The sequence below is a fragment of the Aptenodytes patagonicus genome, chromosome 2 (assembly GCF_965638725.1).
Source record: "Aptenodytes patagonicus chromosome 2, bAptPat1.pri.cur, whole genome shotgun sequence".
Lineage (NCBI taxonomy): Eukaryota > Metazoa > Chordata > Aves > Sphenisciformes > Spheniscidae > Aptenodytes > Aptenodytes patagonicus.
This window is the reverse complement of record NC_134950.1, coordinates 8,542,927-8,565,811: the sequence shown is the minus strand read 5'-3', so window position 1 is coordinate 8,565,811 and position 22,885 is coordinate 8,542,927. Positions and strand designations below refer to the sequence as shown.

The following is a 22,885-nucleotide window of genomic DNA, read 5'->3' as shown; positions in this document are numbered from 1 at the left end:
CAGAAGCAAGCCTTGCATTTAGGGATTGCATTTTCTGTTGCAGAACTGTCATAGCTAGAAGATCATGAACTGAGGTTTCTTTTATGTGTGTAGATGGTAAATTGTTAGCCAAAGGTATAATTTGGTCCCAGGTACCTTTTTATAGTAACGATCAAATCAGAAGTTCTGTTTGGATTGTTTGAGTGAAACACTGAATTAGTTGGTGTTTCTCTAATAAAAATTTCTTCTGTTAAATAAAAATTACAGCCTCGGTATATTTTCCCTTCTTATAAAAGACAGAGAGGAAGAAAGAAAAGTTTAATTTTTATGAAAACTGTTTCTCGAAGACTTATTCTAATCGACTTCTTCCTTTTCCCTCTGCAGTTTTAGAAAGCTGGCTTGATTTCACTGGAGAACTGGAACCACCAGATCCTCTGGCAAGATTGCCTCAGCTCAAGCGACGTATCAAACAGCTCTTAATTGACATGGGGAAAGTACAGCAAATAGCAACGCTTTGCTCTGTATGACAAAAGGAAGAATAAAGAAATAAAAATAGGTTCTTTACAGTGAATTTTCTTACTAGCCACAAGACTGACAGGAAGGCAGCAAAAAGCTGAGCATTTATCTGGTTCTTTGCTGATTACGTTAATAGCCTGAAGCTTGAGAGAGGAGAGGAAATTTAGAGTAAGGAATCTGTTATACTGAAAATCTGAATATTCAGTGTCCAAGCTTCAAAATGTAATATATTACATAGTGAGAAATGTTGATATGATTTTAACGTGATAAACAAGAAAATCCCCGCATACAAGAAAGTTGAACAAACAAAAACTCTGTGAAGAACAGTGCTACTGTTTTGAAACCTTTGGCAAAAAAATCTAAATTAGCAGAATTCAGCTGACTAAAAATTCTTGGGAACTGCTTTTTTAATGAATTCCTCTTATCTTGCTAGTGAAAGATAGACACAGAGAGATCTGTATCCTCTCTACAAGGAAAGTTTTTTAGATTATTTCCTTCTCATGAATGTTCAGCAAAATGAACATACTAGCTTTGATTTTTGAAAGAAATTACTTATCATGGACTCCTTTTTTAAAGTATTTTTTTAAATAGAAATGGTTATTACAGCACCCTTAGGCTCCTTTAAAACATAAGTGGCAAATAGTGGTCAGATGTGCCAAATAATATTAAAACCACTGGCATGAGAGTTTGCTTATGACTTACATGAGGTTTTTTTCCAAATCCTACTCGGTGCCAGCAATCCATCCAAAATTGTATCTAGTTTATATTTTTTTATGTTCTATTGCAGTATTCAGGATTCAAGCTGTAATTTTTGTCCTGGGTAGCTCTGTTCTGGTGTTGGCCCTCTGAAATTTTACCATCCTCAGCTGGGATGAGGAATGACAAGAGCAGCAAAACCGTCTGTGGCTGTGAATATGCTAAACCACTAGAATAAATATCACAAGATACCTTATCCAAGATGTTTTTATAGAATCTTTCAGCTTCAGTCAATGAAACGTCATGAAACCAAAGGCAACCTACTTGCTCTGTTAGCTCTTGCTGGATTTTGAGCCCAGGACTTCCCTGTGCTTATAAGTTGCCACTGTACCCAGTGCTACATACATATTTGTATGTGTATGTATATGTGTATAGATACACATGTACATATATACATACTATATACATTTATATCTACACATGTCTAGTTTTATTACAATAGACTGTAAGAACTGGTGGTTAACATGAAATGTTACCTTTTAACAAGCAGTTTCTAAAATTGAAAATAATGTATGTACAGGTTTTGAAATTTGTAAAATATGACTGTTAAGAGGAGGCTATTTAACTGATGACATTAAGATACTTGAACATTTTATGCCTCACGTCTGTTTATCAGTTCTAGTTATCTGTATAAATGCATTTTAGAACCGATAGACAGTAAACTTGAATTTACCTTTTGATAAGAGTACAAGCCACTGTACATTCAAAAATTATTTAAATTTGCAAACACACTGTTCTATATGTAAGGTACTGTATGTAAAACTGTTTATTAAAACTATTCTGCATACTCTACATTTTCCACTTTTCTTCCTGATCTACATACAAATGTAAAAAAGTGATTGTTATGATGTACAGACCATCAAAAAATCTTCGAATGCCTTTTGAGGATGCATAAAATTGAAAAATGTGCCAAAGATGGATTATCTGGGAAAGACTTTGCAACCAGTGCATTGAACTTTCGTGACAAAACCATTCTTGAGAAAGAAAGCAGCATGGCTGGTTCATTGCTAAAATAAACCTACCCGTCTGTCTATCATGTCTGAAGTGACTTATCACTCTTGATGTCCAAAGCAAAATGTAAACTCCTGTTACAGAGTGGTTGTTATTTAAAAAGTCTTGCCACATCAAGCTTATAGGAGATATTGCAGAGCGGCATGGTAACATGGAAGTTAATTATGGAATCGTGATTGGCAACTTCGTTATGCAGAAAGAACACGAGCTGAGGAGCTGTTGACATTTTTATAGCAACTGTTAATAAATAAAATACTCTGTGTTAATAGTTGGATGCTTAACTGCTTCAAACAGTATGAATAGTTGAGTGACCTACTTGCTTTTGGATATGTGAGACTTTTTTATATATTATTCACTTGCTGCATATCCTTGAATGTGGTACTGTGTGTACTGTATAAGAGAAGTGTAAATCCAGATGAATTACTTTGAAACAAAGTGGAGTGTATTTACATAATTTATACAGCATACACTGTAGCAATATTATGCAATGTGTGTGCATGCGTGTGATGTAATATAATTGTAAATGTTACTGAAGGTGGAGGTAGACAGAGATGTTCCAGGTGGGAGGACGGAGGTTTCCTTCTTAGTGCAGAGATGGAGGAGTAGTATCCTGAAAAGGAATCGTAAGGTCAAAGTTAAAGTTGCCCTTGCAGCTTTAACCTGTCTTCTGTTTGTGTATGTAATGCTCTCTAAATTTACATCAGTATGTAATTTTATCCCTCGGGATCCTGCCTTATTCAGGATGGACTGTGCTTACAAAAACAAATAATCTGTTCAGTATATTTTTATCTTCATTTCTTGTGTAGTCACGTATAAAAATTCCTGCAAACATTCACATCTTCTAAGAAGTACAATCTCGGTGTCCTTGTGGACAGTGCTGTGATACATTGTGTGTTGCTTGAATGCTTCACAAACTTCTCTGAGTTTGCTTTCTCAAATTGTCGTGTTAGTCTGTAACGTGAACATTAGTTTTGGCCCCAGTTTCTCAAGTATTCAAAGGTTTGGGATGCTTTTGAAGTTTTTTCTTTAAACACTTACAAGTCAAGTGCCATAAAAATGCGAAGTGTTTTGCACAGAATGTAACCTACAGTTGATTGCTTTGCTCGTGTGTCAGTCAAACCCGATGTGATCTGGCTCATACCAGTATTTCTTCTAGTCAGCCTTACTGAGAGAATCTTTTTCCTGTAGGCATCATTTTCTACCTGTCTTCCTGCTTCCCCTGTAAATAAGCCAGGGATCTACACCCAGTTTATTTGCAACATCATTTATCGGGGCGTGAATTGCAGTTACTTGTGCTGTATGCTGAAGGAGGCAGACCCTCTCTGAGGAAGAAATAGTATATGGCCACGTAAGGACTGGTTTTGATATGTGTGCACAGAAAGGTAAATTTTTTAAATTTGCAGCCGCCTTTTAACTTAAGCTCCTAATAGTAATAAACAAAAGGGAAACACCATGGTACAGAAGCCTTTGACAAACTTGTGGAGCCTTTAAGTGCCCAGCTTTTTGTCAGAGAGTTGTTTTGGTTTTTTTTTCATGGAGGTATTGGGGTGATTCATTTCAAAGCCGCCGCCTTCCTGTGACCATACCGTAGGCGACTACATCAGGAATTCTGTGTTTTCAGTTGCAGTGGTGGCAGTAGGACATCAGTATTGCAGTCATAAATGAAATGTAGTCTTTGTGATATGATCAGATACCACATGATGGGGCTGCATGTGTTTCAATTACAAAATGGAGGTACTTCAAATAATATGGCAGGGAATGGGTTGGAAGATGCTTCCTGCTAACCCCTTTCTTGGGTAGCTGTAGGTTGAGTAGTGCCCATATTTTGGATATTCTGGCCTTAGATGCACAGATCTTTGTTCAGCTATGGAGTAATTTACAGTGGTAGAAGCCTGTCGTCCACTTTAAAATAGTCGAAGAAGATGGATTGCAATTTTCTGATTTCACATATTTGCTGGGTGGCAAAGAACAAACTGTTCTTCCATGGGTGCAGTCCTCTTCGATGGCTGACATCCACCTGTCTCTCTTAATTTTGTCTCTAAGCTTCTACATGTGCTCCTCATCTGTTTGTTCTGCAGCTTGCATCTGTTTCTCCTTTTGTTCTTCGGCTTTCTCCACTCTGTCGTCTTCTGTGATGCCCAGAGGGTTTCACTCCTCCGTTCTTGTGCCCAGTTCTTCCTGGCTGCTGTGGGAAGCAGTCGTAGGGAAAGGTCTCCTCTGCTCTTCTGTCCTCAGCCTCCGGTGTGTCCTATGAGGTGTGTACCATGATCAAAATCTTCAGATGTGTTTGCTGCATTCCTTTAGTAAGCCTCTTCTGATCTTGTGCAAGTGGTGATCTCCCTCTACTCCCACCTGGCTTCGAACTTAACTAGGCTTGAATGAATATTACGGCAAAACCCCTCTGGCACTGCTGGGCTCTAGCACTCCTTACCAGACTGAAGGGTGGGATGTAAAGGAGTCGCTCGAACATCACAGTAAGATCATAAAAGTATTTTGATGCTTGCAAACCAGAGTATTTTTCCTTTGTATTTGAAAGGGAAACTGCAACTATTTTTCTTCACTGAAACTTTAAAAACTACAGATCAGATCCTGAACTGAACTGGAGCTTGATGTAAAAATCAACAACAAAAGTAGGGGGTGGGAAGCACGCTGCAGACGGGGGCTTCGTAACAAGATGTGTGCAATCTGGCCATCTGGACTACCTTGCCCTGTTAGTTATCTGGAGGTGCTGATGTGTAAAGGGGGTGCATTCAATGATGCCATTCATTTGCAAATGTGACCCATCTTTGCCACATCAGCTTAGAACGCTGGAACCGTAGGTCTTCTCTCTGCTGCTTAGAAATTTTACGGTACGTGCACCTCAATTTTGGAGTGCTTATTAAGGTCAGAGGCTTAATCACTTTCGAAATGCCCATTGCTATTCTCACATTTTATTAGCTGACGCTTTGTTTCTGTTGTACTGAGGCCATACGGCTTTAGGTGATCATTTTACAGAGGATGTTTGAAATACTTCAGTAATGGTTTTTATTATACTATTTTAAGTCCTGGGCGCTGGGTGTGGGCGTCTGTCTTTAGCAATAAGTATTATACACTATGTGTATATCTGTTTATATATGGAAAACAAGTATGGAGCATGTAATGATGGTGAAAATACACTGCACAGAGAGCAGATTGTGCATTTGGCAGCCATTCTGCACCAGCCTGAACAATTCAAATAAAAAATTGGAGACCGCATGGGGAAAACGAACTAGCGTGAAAAATCATTCAGGAGTGAATTTCCCTTTCCATACACACTGGGCCTGTGTGTAAGCAGTAGGTGAGCCAGCCTTATTCTACGGATTGAATAACTAAAGCTAGTTCAATTGCTGTTTACTTCGAACCGCAGCCTTCCTTTCTTTAAAACTGGCCAGAGCCGCCTCCGCTCAGCTGTAGCCATGTGCCTCAGTGTATTGTCACTACACACTCTGAGAGACGCAGCAGTGCACTATTATTAAATCTTCTATGAGAGAAGCAGAACACTTTCTTCTGTGATTTTTTTTTTTTTTATAATAGCAATAATGTTGACTGCATTCTAATACTCACAATAAAGGTCTGTTGAGATTGTTATGTGCCTGGGCTCCCATTCAGTGGACTTGTGTTTTGGCGAGCTAGTGAGTGCTTGTGTATGTTCTAAAGCATTAGGGAATCTTCAGCTGCAATTTTGGACAGTTTCATTAGTAGCCAATAAGTTCTACGCAGTCATCAATACTCATTTGTTTGTATACATTGCAAAGCTTTAAGGAATCTTCAGTTGTATTTTAGCCTGTAGGCAAATTATGCAGTCAGTAAATTATTTACAGTACTGAATTACTTACTGTGTGGCAAAGTAATTAGAAGATTTTTCTGTTCCTGAACTGCTTTGGTGTTTAACAATATCAGGGTTTGAGTTTTGCAATACGCTCGGTTCTTGAAAGACAATGTCTTTCAACAAGGCGTTCACAGTGATGGCATCTCTTCTTGTGGGCAGACGTCTGCCTTCTAAGGGTGTTTCTAGTTTTGTGCCTTCGTACCATGTCATTACAAAATAACTTCAATTTGCTTTTAGTGATTTCTTATATTTTAGTATTGCCTACAAACTGTTGTTCGCTACCTACCACTATTGTGGTAGGAAAGAAATAAGCAAGCAATGATAAGAAAGTTCCTGTCCCAGACGTCCTGTGGACCAGGGTGCAAACGGGAAGCGGCAGGTGGATGGAATCAGACAGAATCTAAATGAGTTACTAACACACAGAATTTTTTCTGTTCTTCACAGCAAAAATAGGTATGATCTTAAACGTGCAAGAAACTTCAAGATTTTAATTCTGAAACAGATATTTTAATCATTATTGAAGGCACAGTCTCAAAGCAGTCTCTCAAATTTAAGACAAAAGGCCAAATTCAGATCTTGGAGCAATACACTGAAATGCTTTTTCTAATTAGCAGTCTTCTTAAAGAAGAGGTTTCCTGAGTCAGACCAAACATCTAGCCAGTCCAGCGTCTTATCTTCAGTAGAAATACAATGTCAGCATCTGTAGAAACGTAGACTATAAAAGCTTTGTACGAATTGGTCTTTCCCTTAATGTATCTTTCACTTCTGCTACACTAAGGTTTCCTTTACCAGAATCTTAATGAAGACCATCAGTTTTATCGATCGCTGACAGATCTGTGCTCCATGAGTTTAATCCATCTTTCTTCATTTATTTCTCTCCACAACATCAGGTGGCATACTGAATTCCACAGCTTTGTTGTGTGGCAGAAGGAGTTGTGTCTGTCCTTGAACTTGCTCTCTGACTCCATTGACTGTACGCTGTTGCCGTCAGTTCGGAGAGGGCTAAGTATTGCACTATCAAAAAGACCAAAAGCAGTCTTGTCCTACCAACACCAGCAGTTTGGCACCCTATTGCTGTCCTTGTGTGACTGGCGGTGCCTTTTCTCACTGCATCAGCTTGCTTTCGTCAAACATTGAATCAATTCAGCGTGCAAATCTATCCATCGCGCCACTGCGGGTTGCAGAACTGACTTCTGCTTGGGGTTTCAACACAATCTGCATCCCAGATATCATGAGAATAAAATAAATATTTTTCTACCTTGCATCACTATGGTACTATTAGATAGAGGAAAACTGTGTTGTGTTATCTCCGATGGATGAGTAAGAAAAAAGCCATTTTACCTGTCCTAGAAATGGTTCATTTCTGCAGGGACAAAGGCAAATTCAGATGTTCTTACATGGGCTACTTCAGGCTCTTTTGTCACCAAAGGCACTTTGCCAGCTGGTAAATTGTAACACAAAAAATTGAGGAGTCCTCTGTCCACTTTTCTGATCTAGCCAATTTTAGTGTAGAAGTTACTGGAACTTCCCCATCATTCTTTCAATCTGAAGAGCGTGTCCTTTATCAAGTGACTGAAACTTGTATTATCTGGTGGGGCTATGGTTTTTTCCTTGTCATCTTTTAATTTTGCATCACGTGAGGACTTTTTAAAACTTAATCAGAGATGATAGAGATGGTAAGTGCTTCACAAGGTCTTGTTATTGCTATCTGTGCCAAAATCATATGAAGATGATGGAGACGAATATCTCATGCTTGGGAAGAAATGTACCAAATGTAAAACATGGTTCTCCTCTATCTGTAAGTGTAAAGGTTGCTAACAAATGGTGTGAGTCTACGATTTTACACAGTTTTCTTTAAGGGTGGGAGAGGATTGTCCAATACTGGTGATCTATTTAACACAGAAAAGCAGTTTATTATTTAAAAATAAATGAAATAATTGATATGGGCATAATGAGACAATGTTTTCAGTTCTTAAAATTTTTGCTTCCAATTTGCTGCCTCATTCAGGAGGCTCCCTTAAGTTCGTTTCTTAAACTAAGGTTGACTTCTCGGGCTCAAGTTTTATTTGGGTGAGAGCAACTTTTCTGTGGGTATGGATGTTTATGTATTCATATACAGGAATCATTTACCCTTGGGCTTTTCGATATGTAAAAATTGCAGTTGCACAAACCGTCTTTTCTGCTAAGAAAGTGTATCCAAAACTGGAACAATGAATAAATGGTCTGCTTCTGCCTTGAGGTTTGTGATTTCAATGTTTCATCACGCTGACATTTTTCTTCCTCCCAACAATTACAGCTTTTTGCCAGTGTGTACAACAAACAAACCCCTCATTTCCAGCCTAGAGCAATGATTTTGAAGACACGTTAGTTTTAAGGCCATATTGGCCCCAGGGACCTTTTCTGCTTACTCCTTTTCTCCCTTTCATTGGTGAGCTAATTTAAGATATTCTTCCATTTTTTTCTCAGGTGCTAAAAACAGAGGTCAGTTCAATTGTCCCTTCACTGAAGGTTATGCAGTGAAGCCTTTCTTAATTTGAATTTGACCAGCCATAGATGACAAGTGCCTTTTTTTCTCTGAAGAATGTGGATTGCACATATTGCTCTGTAAACTACTTTTTTTTCTTTAAATCCATGGGCTATTGCATCCCATTGAACTTGCGTGTACCGAGATGCCCATCTTGGTTTGACGCACATCTAGAAGTGGTTTAAGTGATGCCAATTGCCAAAACACACTTTCTCACTTTGTTTTTTAAGAGACTTTTAAAACTTGGCTGTTCTTCCCAACTTGCATAGTTCAGAATTTGTTTTCTGAGTGTTTCTGAGGGAAATAAGAGTAATCTTAGGAATCAACACTGTGTGGATATTGCAGATTTGTGCTTCTTTCTGTTAGTAATAGCCCTTTGATACCTCCTTGGTTTCCTGTCTGCCTTACTCCATTATCAGCTACTAATGACCTCTGATAGCAAAGAATAAAGGAGGAAAGTGAATGGCTACCTTAATGAGCTTGCTTCTCTCCCCATTTGCTGTGCAAGGAACCTGAATGACAGTTGTTGACTAACTTCAGAAAACTGGACTAAATCAATATCACACACACACTCTGGATATGTGTTTCAGTGGCCTGGAAACATCGTTGTGCGTGCAAGCACCAACCGTGCTGCCCCTGGAGAGCCCTTGACACTGGGCTGGGCTGTCTCTTGTTGCTCTCCTGTAACTGCCCCACTGCAAGGGGTACCAGACACACACCTGAGACTCTTGAAGTATACTTGAGTCAGAAATACATGTCATGTTCAGACTTTTAATCTTTTATAATTCAGCCACCCTACTGCTAATGCTGGCTATTCTCTGTTTAGTCTGATTCTGTTGATCTGCATGTATGCTTCCCTACAAATCCTATGCTAAACCAGAAGTTAATTTTCTTTCTGTGTCTGCTTAATCAGGGTTGTTACACAATTTTTCTTTATGCCTCTGAAGGTTGCCTTTTTTGTCTGTCATTTACACTGGACACGTTCTTCATCTTTTCCCAGTTTGATCTTTCTGCTATTGACTTTCCTCAAGTCCAGAGCAGGTTGCTTGAAAGTCAAATCCAAATATAGTCCTACTCGTTTTAAAAGGGCTAGCCATGCTGAAGCAAGATTGTACTGCTGTTTGAGATCACATTTACCATATATATCAAACACCGTAGCACTGTAGTGGTCTACAGCCTGGACGGAAAAATGCTTGAGTCACTGTTAGCACAGTCTTGGTGCGTAGGAGAGTATCAGTAGAGTTGTTTCTAGACTGCCTAGTACCCATGAATCACAAACAAGAGTGCTTGTTGTCACTTCCCTGAAATCAGCCTAAGTCCAGCCTCAAATATGTGCTTCTGTTGTTATTTAGCTAATTCTTCTGGGCCCATTTATCCAACAAGCTTTGCATAAGTGAGGGTGAGTTCTCATAATTCCTGGTGCAAGTAAATGTTAACTGATAATCATAAGAGGTGGACAAGTAAGAAATGATACTCTGGAACCAAGGAAATAATATTTCTGATATGTTTTAGGTCGAGAATCTTGTGTGTAATTCGTACCAAAAAGCTGGACTTAACATGCTTAATGGTTATACTTATCTTACACCTGGAGGATGAAGCCCAAGAAGCTAAGCTGCTTCCAGTCAGATACTTGTCTGTATAAAAGTGCATGGTGCAAGTGGGAGTAAAAGCAAAAGGTCAGATGCAATTGACTCCGACCCTCAATTCCCTTCACAGTCAGTGGAGCTGCGTCCATTCTGTTTTTCACTTAATAAATAACCACATTATGAATTGTATTTACTCCTAGTGCTGCAGCGCTTGGAGGCCTAACTCTTGCCTGTCCCCCCAGCAGGCTAGGCTCTCTAAAAACACAAAAAAAATCGTACTTCTGGTACAGAGCACAAAGTCTGGTTGCACCACAGTGCAGGTGAAAGCAGGAGCTGTTGGCCGGGGTCATGTCAATATCCTTAATTTGCATGTTGATTTAACGAAGTCCTCCCTGTGCCTGCTGCGGCTTGTCCTCCTCTCCGATGACCGGGCTCAGTAGTGCTCCCTGGAGTGGGGATGAGAACTGGCTGAGGAGAACCACGAGGGCAGTTCCAGGTGAATGGGTCTCTTGTGGTTTTCTCAGAAGCATCATATGCGTCACTTGCCCAATTTCGTGGCCAGTCTACCAGCACATAAGTGAACCCATCCACACGATGGTTGCTATAAAAAGGCAGGTGAAGGCTACATGGGGTGTGCAGGGCTGCCTCACTGACAAAAGGGGATGGAGCTCTCCCATCGCAAGATGGGCTCCATCCCATTTTGCACCCTTCTTTGCTGCTTTAGTAGCATAACAGCAGCCAATATATTTGGTAAGTACGTTTGTTCTTTTCCTCTGCCTGTGTCCAGTAGTGACTGTGCTCCCGTGATCTTTGTGCTGCTCTGTGTATTATTCTGGTATATAATGACCACGGATCTTACACACTGCAAACTTAGCTAGTTATTGTGTGCTGTGCAGACTGAGTTTGGGCTCCAGGTTAAATACGAAGCTATAAGGATCTTTAAATGGTCAGGGTTATCTGAGTTCAGTACACCTGGATTTTGGGTGGAAGAAAAAAGGAGAGAGCAAGCTTGGGTAAGAAAAGGTGGTGCCTCAGTGATGTGAAGGTCCTAAGATTATATCTTCTACTTGTATGTGCCATCATCTAATTTAGGCTTGAACCTTAAGATACTGGATAGTCTGAGTGCCGTCCCCAGTTCTTTAGTCTGAGTTTGATAGTCCTGCACAACAAGCAATTTAAATCGGTCAATTAATCTCTTAACTCAGTTGTCAGTAGATCCTCTCTAGCACTGTACACAAGGATCTCCACACATCCCAGAGCAACTGGCTCAGTCATGTTTGAGATGAAAACGATGAGGTTTGCCTACATGTGGATGTCTATAGGTGAGCTAACCTAAAATCCCTTTACAGTCTCGTGAAAATTTTCACGTGGGCTTAAGGGGACACAGTGAAAACTCACAGAAACAGAAGTGATTGAAAGATCTTAGGTGCACAGAAACCATCCGTGGTTAAAGAAGTCCCTGAGCTGCAAATTATTGGAGGCTGAAAAGTATTCAGAATAGTTATGATGTATTTGCACTACTATGTGTGGTCACACTCAGACCAAATACTGGATTAGGTGAACCTTTGGTCTAAAATGCTGTAGCTGTGGGTTTTTTTCCTGTATTTTTATAGAACTAGTCAATGGAATTAAGAGCATGACATTCATCGAATTTTGAGGATGGGGAAAGTGTCAGATCAACTAATCTGTTCTGTAAAAAAGACCCTACTGAATTTCATCGTTCTCCTAAAATAGCATCCAAATGTGGCATTAAGAACTGAAGAGTTGACCGTTTTCTTGCTAGATGGCTTCAGTAGTTGATCACTTGCCCTGGTAAAAATTGAGAAGTGCTCCTAATATGAATTAGTCTGATGCTAACTGCTAGACATTGGTTCTTTTTAGGTCTTTCATGAGATTAAGAATTATCTCTCCTTGTGGTGGAATAGTGAGGGACTTAGCTTCAATAAAGAATAAATACTCGGAAACATTAATAGTGATGTGTGTGGTTATGGCAAAGGGCTGTTTTGTGGTGATAGCCACAACTAACTCTGAGTACGTAGACTACCTCAGGTACCAGAAAATGATAGCTATACCAGTACAAAACAGAGCTGAAGCTAATTAAATACAGGCCTGGGAAAGCGGTTCATGAGCATCTCCGTCATGTGCTTATCCTGCAGCTGTCAGCCCAGCGAGTTTGTTCAGTACTTCCCTGTGCTGTCCCATGCAGAAATGCATGCAAGGAGCAATGGGGAAATGACCAGGGAGGACCCATGAACCTGGGGTTTTCACCGTGCAGTGCTGGCACTAACAGGGTTTTGGTAAGAACAGGCTTGTGGTGAAACCACCCTTAAGTGTTTATCTTCTTGCTGCTTTCAGAGTACCAGACAGATTCCCAACCGTTACGTCCATGCGAACTTCAGAGGGAAAAGGCTTTTTCAGGAGGAGAAACATACGTTCCTCAGTGCTCAGAAGATGGCCAGTTCAGGTAACTCATCCCTGCTATTATTCTGCTGTTATGCAACATGGCCTTTCATTACTAATGAAAGCTTTAGCTTCAGTTTTGAAGAGCCTTCATATCGGTGGACTGGAGGGTGAGAGGTGCAGGAGACTGAAGGGACTTCATGGAGCCACGTTGTAGATCCAGCCTCTCCTGAATGAATTCCGTGTTGCTGGAAATAGTCTCTGGGTTAAGAAGTCAATCTAATATTAATAGGCTAATCTTGGCAGCATTATTTGCATGTTAAATACTTCGTGCAGGTCGTTGTGTAATACAACTGCTGTCTTCCTACATATGCTCATGGGCGCATGGTCTGTGATCAGTGTGCCAGCTGGCACAGCTGAGCCAAGTTGACTTGGAGAAGTTACCCACCCTGCTGTAAGTGGCACAGTTGGGTTTCCTTCTAAAGGCCGTAAAGAACTAAAGCACATGAAGAACAGTGGTTTAGAAAGCAGCATGTTGCTTGAAGATGCAAGAAGTTATTGAGTTAAAGCTGAGGCTGAGGGGGAGTGCAAATTGTAACATTCTCTACTATTATCTTGCTGTTGTTGCCTAGCGGGGGGGACCTAGACCATGCTAGATTTGACTTAAAAATTGTCTGAAAATGTATGGTAATTCTCGAATACTGAGGATCAGGATTCTGTCCAACCTGCTTGCTTCCTGAATGACTTCAAGTCACTTATCTGCAATTCCTGAAGACTTCAGAGAATTACTAGGATTAAGAGCTCCCATCAGGTAGACTTAGGGTCACCAGAAACACAGCCCTTTCTGATTCCATTATTTGTTGTGTTAAAGTACTTGTTTGGCCTGCTTTATGCCTTGCTTTATGTCCCATACTGACAGAGGACTCTGTCACTAACGAAGTAAAATATGTTACTTGTGATCTCCTTCAGGACAGTTCAGTGCAGTAGGAATGGTCTTTCTTGTTGGTGTGTGGACGAGAATGGCATTGAGGTACCTGGCAGCAAACAGAATGGATATCCCATATCTTGTAAGTCACAAGTTTCTATTTTTGTTCAGATTGCGTAAAGAGCCATTTAAATTTGCATTTGAACTGCTGAAATCAAGAATAGGTTAGCCCCAGACTTGTACGGACTCCAGTTTGTTGTAATTTGCTGGGTCTTTCTAGTGGAAGTTCTGGAGTTTCTTCGGAGCTCATCATGGAAACCTGATACACCTGGATGATCTGTATTCATGAAGGTCACAGTAATGTAAATCATGAATGAAAGATCAACTTAATGTATTGGCTTTTGAGTTGGAGGGCTTCAACCCCATCTGTGGTGGGTTTCTGTGTACCAATTTTCATGACCTCAAGTCTGTCAATGTCCTCATGCCATCTGGGTGGCAGAATCAGAACTTGCAGCTCTGAGAAAACTCAGATGTTGCCTTAATAAATGATTCAGTGCCCAACAAGTGCCTTCCTCTAACAGTGCCCGTCTCTGGTACTACAGGCTTATCCTTTTGCCAGCTGCAAAAGCAGAGGATCTTGGTCAGTCGCTACATCAACAGCAGCAGCATCTCCTACATCCCTCAGTGCCTGGATTCAGGGGCATTTGATGCGGTGCAGTGTGACACGGAGCTGGGTCAGTGCTGGTGTGTAGATCCAGAAGGAATGGAGGTTTATGGCACCAGGCAGAGGGGAAAGCCAACGCGGTGTAAGTAATATTCAACAAAACACTGCGTTTTGTAGAGTGGGAAGGTTTGGTGTGAATGAAGGGTGGTAGATCAGGAGCTTGGACACTGCAGCCTACACTTACCCTACAGAAGTATAGGTGCTTAACTGAGGAGTTTAAGTCTCTGTTTCCTTTGGTTATAAAGAGAATATGAGGCACCTAGGTGTCCATATTCAGTGTAATGAATCTGAACCCCTTCCAAACCATGGGATGGCTACTCAGCTCTTTGTGGGAAGTTAAAACACCAGCAAACATTACTTTTTCTCCCGTCAGGTCCGGGAAACTGTGAGATCCGAGACCGTCGCATTCTTCATGGGTTTGGGGAGAAGAGCCCACCGCAGTGCTCAGCAGATGGAGAGTTTCTGCCTGTCCAGTGCAAGTTTGTCAACACTACAGACATGATGTTTTTTGATCTCGTTCATAGTTATAACAGGTAAGAGTGCAGGCTTCTGAAACAGGGAGGCAATCCTGCATACCTCTGCAAGTCAAAGTCTTACTGCATTTTTTTTTCCACATGAAGCCCTTCTTTTGTGACCCCATATGATGATATTTTCTGTTAGTGAATGGACCAAGTAAAAAAAAATTTCTTCTGAATTAAATTTTCTCATTTAGAAAAGCCTGATATTTGATCCCTGCAGTCTAATCAGTCTGTCCTCACACAGCAGTGGATACCACACTGCGATCTGTATTTGGAAAAGTAGCCAGGGCTACCTTTCAGACAGACACAAAACAGCAAATGAAATAAATGCGGAATGAAGAGAGGAATTCAACCATATATATGAAGTAGGAAAGATGATTCCATATGGGAGATGAAAACGGACGGACAGACGGACAAGTGGCAACATGCAAAGAGCAAGTTCCGCGTGATGGTGGGAAACTCTTGTCCATTTAGGCAGTGCCAGGGTTGCTCACACAGGTGAACCAGCAAGTAATGAACGAGCGTGCTGCCATACGACTGGCTTTGGGTGGGTGGAGTGGGCTTGGGAAGACTTCAAAATGCTGGATCAAATGCTTGTTGGTGGGAGCAAGAAGCCGTTGTCCTGTGGAGGAGCTGGGAATTCATGCTCAGGTGGAGAAATAAGGGATGGACAAGGGGAACTGCAGGGGCAGAGTTTGTTTCGGTGCAGATGTTCAGACACTCCAGAGGAACGTTTTGGTCTCTTGCGAAGTGCCGTTATCTTGGCAACTCAGCCAGCACATTTCTCCGGTGGAGGGCAGTGGAGTAAATGTAATGTCTCATACTGACTTGGCTCTGTAGTAGCAAAGGCATTTTACTGTAAATGTCAATTTTGCTGTTTTGAGGGTTTTCTTTTTAAATTTAAGCAAAACTGAAAGGTAGGCCCAAATGCACAGTGCAAATTTGTCAGAGCTTCGGGAGTGGTTATTTTGGCAAGAGCTAAATAATCTGGTTGTTTTGTTTGTTGGCCTGTGGAATGCGGAAATTCTAAAAGAGCTATTACAGAGGAGAAAGCAATGCTTTAAATTAAAATTTCTTTTCTCCCATTGGGAGATTTGTCTGCAAAGGCCTGTGAGATTGGGCTTTTCTTGTGTCTGTGTCATATAATTAATCACAGCAGGATCATTTTACTCCCAGCTGTCTACCTTTCTAATTATGGCATTGACTTAACCCATTACCATCGTATCTGAGTATTTCAGGTCATTAAAATATTTATTTTCACAGTATTCCTGCCTGAAATGTCATTATACTGTCCCATAAACAGGAGGCCAGAATACGGAGTTAAAGGGACGAGTTCCACAGCAAAAGACTACAGCAGAACAGGGATTTAAACCCATGTTTTATGTTCATGTGGAGCCAATGGAGCAATTTTCTTTGGTTCCACAGACTGATTTTTGAAATCTGGACATGTCAAACTAACTCCCTTTCCAAATTGTTTCCTTACACCTTTATAAATATTCCAGAAAAGATCAGTATGTTAAAAAAAATAAATGGAGAAATTCAGAAGCTTAGAGCTAAGACTTTCCCAAAAGGAAGACTTATGGAAAGAAAGATGAGCCCAAATTTCCTGCCTCACCCTGGCTACTTGGCTGCTGTTATTTATTTTATACAGACTGTGCCCGGGTCCTGCTTAGATGGGCAGCCATAGAGAAGGCCCTGTAGCAGATCGGAGAGAAAGATCAAAAAATCAAAAGTTGAGGAAGATCTTTTTACTTTTTTGCTATAATTTGCATCAGACTGAAGACTTCGTGTCAGTGTGTTTATCCCAGCTCACTGGAGGTTCTGCACAATTAGGTATTATTTCAGTGGCAGTGGAAAAAAAAATGATTTGGTTTTCTTCCTCTGTTTCTGAGTAGTCAATGAGAAAGGCAGCTATAACGTGAGCTGCACATAGAAACATAGAAGGGTTTACTTGCAAACCTGCTTTTGAAGATCAGTAAGGAACTATCTTTGCTGGAAGCCAAGAGCTGAGACTCACAGTTAGAAGAAAAGGTCAACAAGCTCACATTTATTTACTTTCCCATATTTTTGAGTGCAAGCATTCTTGTTGAAGCACATGGATACACTATCAATTTATCCATAACTTAAATGTAGTCATCTTTCCTTCAGCCATTGTTTTGGACTGGGTCTGATAGATGGGGTACTCTGTATTATCACTTCTCATCTCGGGGGCTGTGATTAAAAAAAGGCTGAGAAAAGAAAAGAAGCGGTAGGAAGCGAGTTTTCCAAGTAAGGTGAGAAAAGTTCTGTCCTCCTGTTTGTGTGGGCCTAATTTATATCCGTTTGTACTTTATTTAGCTGTACTCTCAACTTGGAACAAAAATAACCAGAATGACAGGATATGACTACACATCTGCCCCATGTAAAAGTAGTATAATTATGCACGTGACTTCTTAACGTTGAGGATGAAAGAAAGCAGCATGCAGACTTTTTTCGTTGCATCCTGTTTCACTCAGCTAGATGTTGAGGTGCTGAGGTGATGAGCTTCAAGGACATGAGCGGTGCAGAGGTCTGCCTTTGAATATAGGGGCATTGCTCTCCTAAGAAGAGAAAAGATCAGTTTCCTGATTGGGCGGTGGCCAGTGCACGATAATTCGGGGGAGCAGAAAGCTCTTGAAATGCCCCAAGCCATTTATATCCACGTGTATGTTGAAGACCACAGAAAGATGGTATTTAGCTGTTTATATCTTAAATTGCATTGTTTTAATGCTGACAGAAGTCCCTTTGTGCCCTGAAGTATGACATTTTGATTGCTTTTAGCATGCCAGTGTCAGCAGTGGAGCAGGATTTGATGATCCAAAGTGGAGGGAGTCAGCAGGCCTTTAATTTGAAGACGTGGGAGAGTGCCAGAGCGAAGCAGTGCTATGCAGGGATGTGCAAGCTCTGAGACAGGAGCACTGCTGGATAAAGCTGGGACAACCCCGAGGTTACCAGCCCCTTCCTCTGCCAGGGGTTGCTGTTGCGTCGTGCATTCCCCAGCTTGCACTTTGATGTACTGAGGAAGCAGTAACGTCTTCAGCTCTCCTGGCAAGAGGTGGCAGAGCTCTCAAGCAGACTTTTGAAGGTAGCAAAGGGCCATTACTCCACTCCTCCCACCTGACCGCTGGCTCTGAGCCAGACAAGCATTTCGCTGCCTTTCTCAGGGGCACTGCAAACTGCATGTGCTATAGAGCAGCCCTGAGGCTGCAGGAAGGTGGCACTGGAATTGAGGCTGGTTATAGTCCCAATTTCACAGAGTTGCTGCAAAGTGCTTTGGCACGTTAAGCTTTTTCCCAGTTGATCAGTTCCTAATCTAGAGATGCCGGGGGAGGGGAACCTCAATCCATCCCACTTCTACCAGTTTGACGCCAGGGCCAGCAATAGATGCCCAGAGCCTGGAGAAGGAGCACAGGTCAGCAGGAGATCGCCTGAAGAGCAGCACAAAGGAACTCCAGCCAGTAAGGCAGCTTCCTCGGGGGCCCAACTTAAATGCCTCTATGCAAACACACGTAGCATGGGGAATAAATGAGAGGAGTTGGAGACGTGCGCACACCTGCAGGGCTACGACCTACGATCACGGAGACATGGTGGGATGGCTCCTATGATTGGAGTGTTGGGATGGAGGGATACAGGCTCTTTAGGAAGGACAGGCAGGGGAGACGAGGAGGGGGTGTCACCCTCTATGTCAATGACCAGCTGGAGTGCATGGAGCTCTGCCTGGGGATGGATGAGGAGCCGACCGAGAGCTTGTGGGTCAGGATTAAAGGGAAGGCAGGGACAGGTGACATTACGGTGGGGGTCTGCTACAGGCCACCTGACCAGGAAGACCGAGTGGATGAGGCCCTCTATAGACAGATAGGAGCAGCCTCATGCTCACAAGCCCTGGTCCTCATGGGGGACTTCAACCACCCCGACATCTGTTGGAGGGACAACACGGCAGGGCATAAGCAATCCGGGAAGTTCCTGGAATGCATTGATGATAACTTCCTTCTCCAAGTGACAGAGGAGCCAACGAGGAGAGGTGCTATGCTGGACCTTGTTCTCACCAACAAGGAGGGGCTGGTGGGGAATGTGAAGCTCAAGGACAGCCTGGGCTGCAGTGACCATGAAATGGTGGAGTTCAAGATCCTTAGGGCACCAAGGAGGGCGCACAGCAAGCTCACTCCCCTGGCCTTCAGGAGAGCAGACTTTGGCCTCTTCAGGGATCAGCTTGGTAGAGTGCCATGGGCCAAAGCCCTGGAGGGAAGAGGGTCCCAAGAAAGCTGGGTAATATTCAAGGATCACCTCCTTCAAGCTGAGGAGCGATGCTTCTAGGAACTGTGTGAGGAATTATCTGAGAATGACACAAAAAAGCAACTATTGGACAGCAGTTTTTAACAACTTCCCTCGCCTTCCCCTCTAGAGTGATGCAATTAAAATAATCTTATTGAGACATGGGAATGCAAAAGGCAAGTTATGTTTCCTGGAGCAAGGGCACACTGAAGAAAAATCAAGTAGTGAATAGAGATGTCATCATTTTCAAGGCAATATTTTATTTAATTGGGCCCGAGGCTTCCTGGACCAAGAATTCTGTTCCTCTGCCCAGTGTTCCAAGTCAACATTGCTAGCAGAGAGATCATTTTGTCCAAGTACCATTTCTGCTGGATATATAAACCTCCACTGAAGATCAAGGCTCACGGATGAAAAGCTGGACATGAGCCAGCCATGTGCGCTCGCAGCCCAGGAAGCCAATCATGTCCTGGGCTTCATCAAAAGAGGCGTGGCCAGCAGGTTGAGGGAGGGGATTCTGCCCCTCTACTCTGCTCTGGTGAGACCCCACCTGGAGTACTGCATCCAGCTCTGGAGCCCTCAGCATAAGAAAGACACGGACCTGTTGGAGCAGGTCCAGAGGAGGGTCATGAAAATGATCAGGGGGATGGAACACCTCTCCTGTGAAGAAAGGCTGAGAGAGTTGGGGCTGTTCAGCCTGGAGAAGAGGTGGCTTTGGGGAGACCTTATCGCAGCCTGTCAGTACTTCAAGGGGGCTTATAAAGAAGATGGCGGCAAAGTTTTTAGCAGGGCCTGTTGTGACAGGACAAGGGGGAATGGCTTTAAACTAAAGGGGGGTAGATTTAGACTAGAGATAAGGAAGAAATTTTTTCCGCTGAGGGTGGTGAAACACTGGCACAGGTTGCCCAGAGAGGTGGTGGATGCCCCATCCCTGGAAACATTCCAGATCAGGTTGGACGGGGCTCTGAGCGACCTGATCTAGTTGAAGATGTCCCTGCCCACGGCAGGGGGGTTGGACTAGATGACCTTTAGAGGTTCCTTCCAACCCAAACTATTCTATGATTCTAATCTACCATTATTCTTACTGCTAAGTGTCCTTCCTTGGTAAAAACCTACTTTGTGTAATTCTCTGAATGTCTTGAGCAGAAAATTCCACTTCCATGTTGTTAGATTTTTCCCAAATAAGCCACATGCAGCTGGGACACCAGACCTTTATCATATTTCAGGGTAAGGGTATGTGTCTGTAAAATAATACAATTGTTTTGGAACTTGGCAAAATTGTTCCACCAGTCATATTGCTTGAATCTAGAAAAACTTATCTTCTGTTTGCTTGGAGAAACCCTAGAGTGGCTGTCAGTTAAGATCACATTTATTATGTTTTTTTCCAACTCTGACCCTATTAAGTTTCCTTCCAAAATCATTGCTTTGCTGGAATCTGGCTGTTGTCACTCCTAGAATATTATACTGGAAACTGGTGTCTCTTTGATCTCCAGAAGTAAGAGTCAGTCTTACTTGTAATATGTTAAAAACCCTTTCTGCTTAATCTGTTAGGCCATGCTCTCAAAGTGAAAAATGTTAGTGAGATTTTGATCAGCTTTTGTGCTTAATTCACAAAGCCTGCTGAAACAGCGATTTGGATCATGTCAGAGCCTGGTTGCCACAAGGAGACCGAAGGGCTTTGTAATGGCTTTGTGCTGTGCAGACATCCTTGCCGTACAAATTCGGGAGGGAACACAGATGACGCTTTGTTGTTGTCAACGCGCCTCCCCGGACTTTTCACAGAAGGCTGCTTTTCCTTCCAGGCTCCCGGAGGCTTTCCAAACGTTCAGCTCCTTGCGGGAGACATTCCCGGAGGTCTCTGGGTACTGTTACTGCACGGACAGCCTGGGGAGAGAGTTGGCAGACACCGGTAAGTACCCTCCAGCATCTGATCCTTTAACTTGAGCAGCTTTGAATTCCCAAGGGAAAGGGACAAATAACAGCTATCAGTCTTCAGCTTCATTTGGGACTTCAGTTTCATTCTTCCAAGGGGTAAGACCACTGTGACCAGTGTAGTGCCTGTGGGAAAGACTGGAGCTCACTGGTGAAATCCCACCCTTAGGAGCAGTGCTTCAGTGAGCAGCAAGTGGAGCTGCTGCCCAGGAGCTAATCCTGTCCCTTCTGGCATGGTCTAATAGGATTTCTGAATGCCCAACCTAGAAAATGCCCCACACTAGAAAGCTGCATCATATTCGATAAGTCCAAGAAGGGGAATATAAAGGGACTGGAGACTGAACTATTTTCTTCTTTCTCAGGTAGAATCACGGAATGTTTTGGGTTGGAAGTGACCTTTAAAGATCATCTAGTCCGACCCCCCTGCCATGGGTGGGGACATCAAATGGTCCTTCCTTTTTTCTCATAGCCTCAGGATACCTTTTAGGCATGTTAATGGTTGATGGGACACTTTAGAAGAAATAATGTTTTTTCCAAGAAGGAGGAATGAGGAGGTTGAAGAATTCCAGCTCCTCTTCCTTAGATACTGTGGTTTTAAAAATAATAAAAAAAAACCAATGGGAAAATGCAAAGCATGATAGCTTAAAATTTAGATGATAGATGAGAACTTCAATATTTAATTTCCACAAGGGTGAGAAGTTCTCAAAAAATTTGTGCACTCAGGGAAACTACTGCATGTCTTATTTTTTGGTATACAACCAAAGCAATTGGGAATCGTTTTTTTTGGTAATATCAGTTTCTAAAATTCCATGAATTACCCTACTGTAGACCGAACCTAACAAAACCACAGCACAGAGCCGGTTACTGGATGTTCCTCCTGCTTGTTTTGGTAGATATCAAGACATAAAGCTAAGGACCGGGCACTCAGCAGTGGGTTATATGGTGCGGTGCATTAAGGTTATGTAGTATAAGTTCACATTTGGCCTGTTTAGAGGACTGGTTTTCTTTTTCCTGATAGGCTTCCAGTTCTGCTATTCTGGGGTAAAAGAGGTGACTTCAGTCTTAAAACCAGGCTCTGTGCTAAAAGTCTCTCTTTCCCAGGCTTGGAACTGCTACTCGATGAAGTTTACGACACAATTTTCTCTGCGCTGGAGCCTGCCCGCATGTTCACGGAGACCAGCATATATCGGATCCTGCAGAGGCGGTTCCTGGGGGTTCAGCTAGCTACCTCTGGCAAGTTCAGATGTAAGTAGCACCCAGGTGATGCCCTGTAAATAAGGTGACAATTTTGGAGATTATATGTGACAGCTGCCATTGAGGAGAGTTGTTCTAGGAGTGTCTTGCACTAAAAGCGTATAATATCACAGCTTCAGTGCAAGAATCAAGGTCCTTGAATTGCAGCTGGCTTTTAATCTCTGGATTGTATATTCTTACCAGCAGATTGTACCTGTCCTCTGATCTGCGCTTTCCCACACACTTGAAGTTCGCATTAGTTGAAAGCCCATGAATTCTCCCTATCTCTTGTCTTGAGATTTTGGAGATGGATCCGATGATTTATTAAAATAAAAGCCTGAGAAAATTCTCCCTAATTTATGGTGGTACACTCGGAAATAGGAAGGATCTTACATTGGCCACAACACATTTGATCCCCAGGAGACTACACCAGAGTTTGTAGTGCCTTAGCCAGCAAGGCTGAACTTCTGGATCTGCCCTTGGGTCCATTCCCTCCCCAGTCGGGGCTGGCAAACGGGGAGAGTTTCTCTGCCTACGGGCAGTGAACTCTGTGGGACAGGAGGTCGGGTACCTCCTTCAGTCTCCTACACCAGAGCCCAAGAGAATTGCCTTGGCTGGGGGGAGTTTGAACCCCCTGGTGTGATCCT

The 22,885-nt window shown here is 42.4% G+C and overlaps 2 protein-coding genes across 12 annotated transcripts in view; both read left to right on the top strand.

The window, feature by feature from the left end:
- The window catches only part of PHF20L1 (PHD finger protein 20 like 1), a 60,949-nt gene extending 58,665 nt beyond the window's left edge, over positions 1-2,284 (top strand). For all 11 annotated transcript variants that reach the window (XM_076329069.1, XM_076329076.1, XM_076329075.1 and 8 more), the window contains one exon: positions 364-2,284. In XM_076329069.1, coding sequence (XP_076185184.1) covers positions 364-506 — 143 coding nt within the window. In that variant the 3' untranslated portion in view covers positions 507-2,284. The remainder of the gene's footprint in view (positions 1-363) is intronic.
- An 8,597-nt stretch (positions 2,285-10,881) lies between these two features.
- The window catches only part of TG (thyroglobulin), a 165,800-nt gene continuing 153,796 nt past the window's right edge, over positions 10,882-22,885 (top strand). Inside the window, exons 1-7 of the mRNA XM_076329064.1 lie at positions 10,882-10,969; positions 12,575-12,683; positions 13,589-13,686; positions 14,147-14,350; positions 14,642-14,801; positions 20,876-20,982; positions 22,107-22,250. Of these exons, the coding sequence (XP_076185179.1) occupies positions 10,882-10,969; positions 12,575-12,683; positions 13,589-13,686; positions 14,147-14,350; positions 14,642-14,801; positions 20,876-20,982; positions 22,107-22,250 (910 nt within the window). The remainder of the gene's footprint in view (positions 10,970-12,574; positions 12,684-13,588; positions 13,687-14,146; positions 14,351-14,641; positions 14,802-20,875; positions 20,983-22,106; positions 22,251-22,885) is intronic.